The 8,801-nt window shown below is 41.7% G+C and overlaps 1 gene segment (V, D, J or C); it reads left to right on the top strand.

The window, feature by feature from the left end:
• Nucleotides 1-7,788, top strand: part of LOC122547683 — a 17,773-nt gene extending 9,985 nt beyond the window's left edge. Inside the window, 4 exon segments of the C gene segment in view lie at nucleotides 310-602; nucleotides 3,680-3,991; nucleotides 6,643-6,945; nucleotides 7,388-7,788. Of these exon segments, the coding sequence occupies nucleotides 310-602; nucleotides 3,680-3,991; nucleotides 6,643-6,945; nucleotides 7,388-7,779 (1,300 nt within the window).
• The last annotated feature ends 1,013 nt before the right edge of the window (nucleotides 7,789-8,801 follow it).

Genomic DNA, 8,801 nt, shown 5'->3' with positions numbered 1-8,801 from the left:
CAGCAATCCAGTGAAAGTGTCAGTTGGTGAGATCTTCAAACACTTACTGGGGTGGGATCAGGATGTTCTTCGTCCTAAATTATCTGGCAATGGTCAAGGTCGAGGGCATGTTTCTAAAGAGGGAACCAATGATCATGATCAGCAACTGGTAGGAAACAAAAATAAACCCCAGTTATGCTGTAGAATTCAGCGGGAGTATTCTGGCAAACGTTTACAGCTGAGGATCCATTTGAGTAACTGATAAGGTCAAATTAACAGAAACTAACATTCTCAATTGGTCATTCTATTGTAGAGACACCGTCTCCCCCCCCCCACGCTTTATGGCCTGGTCTCCTCCTGTCAGGAGCACAACACCGGTTCTGTGATCTTTGGTTGTTTGGCGATGGACTATTCCCCTGACGTCACCAAGGTAACCTATAAGAAAGGAGGGGAGCTAATTACGACTGGACTGAAGACTTACCCATCAGTGAGAAACAAGAAGGGAACCTACACCCTGAGCAGCCAGTTAACCCTGCCCGGGTCAGTGGTAGATTGCCCCAGCAAAATCTCCTGTGAGGTTCAACACAGCGGGTCACACAAGAGCAAAGTAATGCCATGTCCAGGTAAGTGTTGTGCGAACTGAGATAAACAGATCATCTGTGATTAACATGAATAAGGCATTATTTATAACCGTTTTCTCAGACTCACCTTATACAGCACAGGAAAAAGGCCCTTTGCTCCACCCAATTCACGCCTATCAATAACAGCCACCTAACTATTCCAGTCTCATGTGCCAGCACATGATCCATTGCCTTGTGTGACTTGCCCTTGCAAGGATACTTCATACTTATTATGAGGGGCTCAGTCTCTATATGACTTATAGGTGCTGAGCTTCAGGCTAACACCACCCTCTGTTTGATTTTGTTTTCCCCTGAGATCCACTTGGAACCTCCTGGCCTTACCTTCACCCTGTGCCCCTGAGGCATTGTTCTCTCCATCAATGGGAAAGGTTTCATCCAGTTTACCCTGTATATGCCTAAAATAATTCTAGATATCATGATAATCTTCTCCCTAATTATCCTCTGCTCCAAGGAAAACCCCTGTCTATCTAAACTAGTTTCATAACTAAAACCCTCCAACCCAGGCAAGACCCTGGCAAATCTCATCAATACTGCCTTCAGTGTAATCACATTCCTTCGATAACATGCACACAACGCTTCAGTATGGCCTAACCAGTGTTTTATTAAGTTCCAGTATCATCTCACCACTCTTCATTGTCATTGTCTAGGCTAATAAAAGCAAATATCCTCCCACTTTCTTAGCCTCTTTATCCAGACCACACAGTACTATAGGGGATCGGTGGGTACATGCACCAAAGATCCTCAGGCCTTTCCAGGGTTCCACCATTCAAAACGTCATACCTCACAGATACTTCTGCTGAATTACATCACCTTACATTTATTCAGAATAATTTCCATTTGCAACTTTTCTCTTCACATATAACCAACCCTTTTATATCCTCCTGCAATCTAAAGCCATTATGCTCATGACTTACTAACATTACAGTTTTCATTTCATCTGTGAATTCACTGGTTAATCCTCCTAAATATGAGTCTCAATCATTGGCATGTAAGAGAAATAGCAAGGAAATCAACAGCAATCCCTACAGAACACCAGGAGACATAGATTTCCAGTCACGCAGACACCCGATGACTATTATCCTGCTCCCACCACTCAGCCAGTTCTAGATCCAATCTGTCAAATTAACTCGGATCCCATTGGCTCTGATTATTGCAATCATCTGGACATCGAGTTATCTCTATGAAAACTACTATCAAGTTGTTACACGTGACTTCCTCTAAATAAAACTTGCTGAAAATTGTAGATTTATCTTCCAAATGAAGACTAATTTCACTTCTCAATAGTTTCCTTACCACTGAGACTAGCTTGACAGATCTGTGTTTTCATTTTTAATCCCTTCCTTCGTCCTGCATAGCAGTGCAACGTTGGCTGATCTACACTCACTTGGCACAACTGCTGTGGCCAGACAGAAATTCTAAATTATTGTCAGTGACCCAACTATTTCATCCTTTGCATCGCTCAACCGCTTGGTATACTTTTCATCTGCCCTGGAAATATAACCACTTTTCATTCAGCAAGACAACACAGAACATCACGTCATGTGTCCGAATTTCTGAAGGTACATCACAACACCCCTCCATGATTTCTGTCCCCACACTGTCCCTCTTACTAGTGAACACTGACACAACACATTCGTTTTGACCACAACCTAATCTTCCGGCTCCACTCCAATAATAACACTTAATGGGCATTACTGTTTCCCGAATAATTCTTTTAGTATGAATGAGCCTGTAACTTTTAAAAATATTTTCCTTTACTTTGACTGCTATTATTTTATCATGGTCCCTTTTGCTCTTCTAATTCCTTTGTCTTTCAAACTCCCCCTTGCACGTTTTGTACTCCATATTAGTTTCTATTGTTTTGAGATTTCAGTAGAGACAGGAGGCCTCCCTTGTTTCTCTTTATCTCACCCTCCATGCCCTTTGGTGTCCAGAGCCCGCTGCATTCTTGGTCCCACGCAGTGGCTTCCTGGGAAATGTCTTCCCTGTGATTTTCCTATCTCTTTCTTAAATGTGTCACACTGCTCTGACTCAGATTTACCAATAAGTGTCAGCTTCCAGTCCACTCGTGTCAAGTCATTACTTGATCTTACTAAAATTGTCCTTCCCCTATTCAGAACTTTGGGCCAATTTCTATTCCTTTGCAGTACAATCTGAAATCCAACTGCTTTACGATTACTGTCTGCAAAGTGCTCCACCATTGATGTTTTACCCACTGGGTCGACTTCATTCCATAAAGTTAAGCTCAGGTTCACCCCTCTCTTGCAATGTCTGGATTAAAATTCTCTGTATTAAACACATACTTTGTTCAAATATTCTCCTGGGGGCATTTTCAGAATTGTGCTCCCTCTAAATTTTTGACAAAATGAATATCCAAGCCTATGCTGAGGAAGTTAAAAACCTATTTTCACATTCCCCTATTTAATTTACATGTCTCTGAAATTTGCACTTGGTGTTTTGGACCGAGAGTAAGGTCGATCGTGCTCTCCCAGTAGTTATGTTTGCTGTGTTTTGGTTTTGAAGTACTGTCCATTTGCCTTTGTTCAAGGCGGCATCCATGATTTCATTTCTCTTTACAGCCTAAAATACTCTTGTCAGAATTGCGACAGAAGCAACATTCTGTACCGCACACCCCCGCCCCCGTCCTTTTCCATCTTTCTCTGTCTCGCCTGAAGGCACTAAATCCTGGAAGATTGAATAGCCACTCCTGCCCGGCTCTCAATATGTCTCTGTGATAGCAACGGCATCATTTCTTCATTTGTGCCAGTAATTCGTCTGCCTTGTTCATCAGACGCTGTTATTAAAACGAATACCATCCAACGTTGCTATCTCCCTTCTGATGTTACCGGCCTATAGTTTCTATGCGTCCTTGACTCCCTTGCTGTGTCCTCTAAGTTTAGCCTTTCACATTGTCCTGCTGATCTTTCTGTGTGGATCCCAGCTTCTCCAGCACTCTGCACAGTTATGATTCTTGTATCCATTAACCACAAGAAACCTTGATATATGAGAACTGATTGTATTTGTTATGAAATTCGTTGGAGGCGATGTGTTTCCTAAAGGTCCAGATATTCTCCAACCAACTCTTCTCCTAACTGTGAGCTCCAGTGAAGAAATCGCAAGCAGCAAGTTTGCAACCGTCGTCTGTTCAATCATCGAGTTCCATCCGAAGTCAATCTCCGTGAGTTGGTTGAAAAATGGCCGACCCTTGGATTCCGGCTTCTTCACGTCTCCCGTGTGTGAGGCGAATGGGAACTTTTCGGTGACGAGTCGGCTGATGGTCCCTTATGGTGAATGGTTCAACAGTGCGGTCTATACCTGCCAGGTCACTCATGGAGAGAATACTCAAAGAAAAAACATCACCGCACTCCAGGGTAAGAGACACAGACTGAGAGAGCTACAAATCACTCTGAACACTGATGTGAATCAAACACACTAATTTATCAGGCGTAGTAACCAGCACGGTGCAGCTTCTCGTTTCCCAACATGCCACGTATCTCATTTTAGTTTGAGTGTGACATTAGCATTGCTCATAATTCAACATTTTGGCAAGTCAGAAAAGCATGTTTCCTCTCTATTGAAGATAGATATATAGACAGTGAGCTTTGTTAAATAGTTTGTTGCCTGGCCATGCTGGGAGAGACATTCAGAGTGCTAAATCCTTGCCTGGTAGTCGCTTCAATGATACGTTTGGGGTGCAGGGGGGATATTGGAGAGATATCTGATTGAAACATAGAAAATACTGAGAGACTGAGGTCGAGTGAATGTGGAATAGGTGTTTTGACTGGGAGGCGAGACTAGGACCCAAAGGCACAGTCTCAGGGTCAAAGGGGCACCGTTTAGAACTGAGATGGGGAGGAATTTCTTCAGCCAGAGGGTGATGAGTCTGTGGAACATGTTGCTGCAGAGGGCTGTGGAGGCCAGGCCATTGTGTGTATTCAAGCCACAGATAGATCGGCTCTTGTTTAGTACGGGGAGAAGGCAGGAGAATGGCTTTAGCCCGAAACGTCGATTTTCCTGCTCGTCGGATGCTGCCTGACCTGCTGTGCTTTTCCAGCATCATTCTGATCTAAACTCTGGATTGGCTGAATAGCATTATTCTGATCCTCTATCAAATTGACGTGGTTAAAATATGCAATGACCCTTACTTGAAAATAAATCAAAATGCGTTCAATGCTTCATTCCCTGCTCAGGAATGACCTGTTGGTTGGACATTGTACGACATCGATTTTTATCTGGTACTGAGCTCTTTAACTTCATTTATGGGATCAGACCACAGACCAAGTGGCTATCACATTTGATGAACTGGGATAAATGTGATCTCACTGAGCTTCCTTAAGATGCTCTCTGTAATTAGTGGATGAGGAAGGAGAATAAATTCTGGTGGGAATGCTACAATAGGGATGAGTGAACGAGGAACTCGAGACAGGCTGATTTAGCCTGGTTTGGGTTGGCGATGTTTACACAGTGAGTAGTGGATGTCTATAAAATTAGTGCACATTTCCATCGAGTTTGAGTGGATGTCTATAAAATTAGTGCACATTTCCATCGAGTTTGTAGATTAATTTAAGACACTTTTGTTTGTTTTTTTTTTCTCCCCTGCTCTATGAAGAAATTAAAAAATGCAGCTTGGTAAATATAGTGAAAGTACAGACAAGTTATGAACTAACTGAATGGAGGGAAAGACTTAAGGAGATGGGTGTCCTTCTCGATATCCAATGCTGTACTCAATGTCTTGTTTTCAGATCTACTCCAAACACAGCCCACGAGGAACAATGACATCAATTAGAGAATGACATCACACCAATAACGCAAAGTATTTTTGATCACGTTAAATATAATGAACAGAATTTCCATGGCTGTTCCCCGCTACTGTAACACTTTAGAACACTGCAAAGAGAATAATTATTATTTATTATAATTTGTCCAAAATTTGGGATGTGATTTGGCAGTCAGTGTGACCAGCAGCACTTGCACGTAAAGGTTATGAACATGGAAATGAACTCATTATATTCAGATTACTCTTGTCACAAGTATCAATAGATGGTCTTAAGTGAGAGACAAACTCTGAAAGAAAGGTCATTCCATGGGTTACATGATGGTATCTTTGATGATTTTACTTTTTTCACAGGTTTCACTTGTTACAAAGCCAGTGTTCTTTCGGAATAATTACACAGGGTATGTTATAGGTAATCACAAATGCTTTAACAGATCAAAATACATCAACAATAGTAAGCATCGTTTCAGCAATAGTTGGAGTTGCCATTTTGAAGGTGGTGTCTTCACCCTGTGAAGGAGTAATCTGAAGATTGGCTGTTTGTATCAGACAGGGGCATTTTTCATTGACTTTGATTTTTGTTTCATAGAAGATACCGAGTGCCACCCTAACACCGTTAAAATCCTCCCACCGCCAGTAGAACAAGTCTTACTGGAGGCGACGGTGACGGTAACCTGCGTTGTGTCCAATCTTCCTTCTGGAGTCAACGTGACCTGGAAACATAATGAACAGAATTTCCATGGCTGTTCACTGCTTCTGTAACACTTTAGAACTCTGCAAAGAGAATAATTATTATTTCTTATAATTTGTCCAAAATTTGGGATGTGATTTGGCAGTCAGTGTGACCAGCAGCACTTGTACCTAAGGGTTATGAACATGGAAATGAACTCATTATATTCAGATTACTCTTGTCACAAGTATCAATGGATGGTCTTAAGTGAGAGACAAACTCTGAAAGAAAGGTCATTCCATGGGTTACATGATGGTATCTTCGGTGATTTTACTTTTTTCACAGGTTTCGCTTGTTACAAAGCCAGTGTTCTTTCGGAATAATTACACAGGGTATGTTATAGGTAATCACAAATGTTTCACAGATCAAAATACATCAACAATAGTAAGCATCGTTTCAGAATAGTTGGAGTTTCCATTTTGAAGGTGGTGTCTTCACCCTGTGAATGAGTAATCTGAAGATTGGCTGTTTGTATCAGAAAGGGGCATTTTTCATTTACTTTGATTTTTGTTTCATAGAAGATACCGAGTGCCACCCTAACACCGTTAAAATCCTCCCACCGCCAGTAGAACAAGTCTTACTGGAGGCGACGGTGACGTTAACCTGCGTTGTGTCCAATCTTCCTTCTGGAGTCAACGTCACCTGGAAACAAGAAAAGAAGCCTCTGAAATCAGAGATTGCTGAGCAGCCTGGACAGAATCCCGACAGCGTGATCAGCAAATTAGACATTTCTACTGAAGCCTGGCTGAGTGGCGTTACTTTTGAATGTGTGGTGTACCATCAGAATCTACCGACTCAACGGAGAAAGGTGAGCGGTGAGAGTAAAGCACAAAGGATCCCATGTGTAATCCAGATCCAGTGATATCAATGACAGGCTTTGATTGGAAATGAACCAACACCGTTGGGAGCATTAATGATGCATCTGAAGGCAGGATAGCTCAGTAGCTGATTCAGAAAAAGATGGACCAAAGGATATTGTATTCTGATTAAGTCAGATAAGGTGGGAAGAAGCCTGGGTTGTGACGTCAACATCAGCAATGACAAATGGCCAGAATGTCCTCGTTGTGGGCTGGAAACATGGAGGCAACTTTCACATTAAACTTTCCTTTTTTTACTGAACAGTATGTGGACCATACTGCTCCTTTAGAAAACGAAAGTGAATAAATCCCAAATTAAACTTGGCGTATTTTAATATTTAGTGAAATTGTGATATTGGTTCAGGATTTTTTTGATTGATTTATATTTGTCTCAAATATTCTGCAGTGATTAATCCGCTGGAGCCATCAGTGTCGGTCCTCCTGCCACCAACAGAAGAAATCTCCGCTCAGAGGTTTCTCTCCCTCACCTGTTTAGTGAGAGGTTTCTCCCCCCGAGAGATCTTCGTCAAGTGGACAAACAATGACAAGCCGGTGAATCCCAGTAACTACAAGAACACCGAGGTGATGGTGGAGAGCGACAACACCTCCTTCTTCATCTACAGCCTGTTATCCATTACAGCGGAGGAGTGGGCCAGCGGTGCTTCTTACTCCTGTGTGGTGGGACATGAAGCGATTCCATTGAAGATCATCAACAGAACAGTCGATAAATCCAGGGGTAAACCGAGTTTTGTAAACATTTCACTTGCACTGATGGACACTGTTAATTCATGTCAATAAAAATCTTAAAGTTGCATTTAATAATTCAACAGAAGTAATGAAGTGTTTTTTTTCCTCCAGTTGTTGAATTAAATACTGAATTAGTTTTTTTCCACTCTGACTTACATTCCATCTGTGTAGTTAAAGTGGATTATTAACAGGTCTAGGACGAGTGTCTTGTGCAGTTAACGTCCTCTGCTCAGATACACCCTGGGTCAGAGACAGAGTAAAGCTCACTCATTGCAGGATTCCACCAAGTGCCTTATCCATCCTAAATCTCCCTGTGACAAAATCTGACAATGTCCATTTTATGTCAAGGGTAGGGCACGAGTTTTGAACTTGGTGTTTTTGATTCCCCCGATTGGACATTCTTACAAAATTCATGTCAGTTTTAAACTGCCACATTGCACTAATTGGAAATGTAAATTTAAGACACTTTAAAATTAAATTTGATTGGAACATACCAATCGTAAATAGTGCAGAACAGTTTGAATGTAACCTTTGTTTCTGGGATCTTGCGCCAGCGCATGAGTTGACAGAATGTATCTTCACTTTCACACCAAAGAGAATCAACAGATAAGTTGTTGCGGAGCAGAGGGGAGGGGAACGATGAATGGTCTTTCCTCTTGCTCCCTGTGCCGAGTTTACATGGTGGATGTCCTCTGTAATGTAACCCAGTTGCGAACAGGAACATTCAGCTTCTTGCTTACTGTCCAAAGACTTTACATTTCCATGCAAAACAATAACTTTGAAGCATGTTAGACACGCTTGGCTCTGTTAACAAATGATTAACATTGATTCCCATAATCCAAAACTGGTGTTTGCATCGTCCCAGTTTGAATTCCATAGTTTTGTCTCAGTTTTCTGGAGCACAATGGATCAATTCTGGTATTCGAATACCTGATATCATTTTGTTTCACATACAGAAACAAGTAGACATTTTCTAATAAACATATTCAGAAATGTTATCTCTGGGACAGTGGGGATTTGAACTCAGGCCTTTTGTCTCAGAAACAGAAATTCTATCACTGCAACAGAAGAGT

Source organism: Chiloscyllium plagiosum, unplaced genomic scaffold (assembly GCF_004010195.1).
Source record: "Chiloscyllium plagiosum isolate BGI_BamShark_2017 unplaced genomic scaffold, ASM401019v2 scaf_8028, whole genome shotgun sequence".
NCBI lineage: Eukaryota > Metazoa > Chordata > Chondrichthyes > Orectolobiformes > Hemiscylliidae > Chiloscyllium > Chiloscyllium plagiosum.
This window is presented reverse-complemented; position numbering and strand designations above follow the sequence as displayed.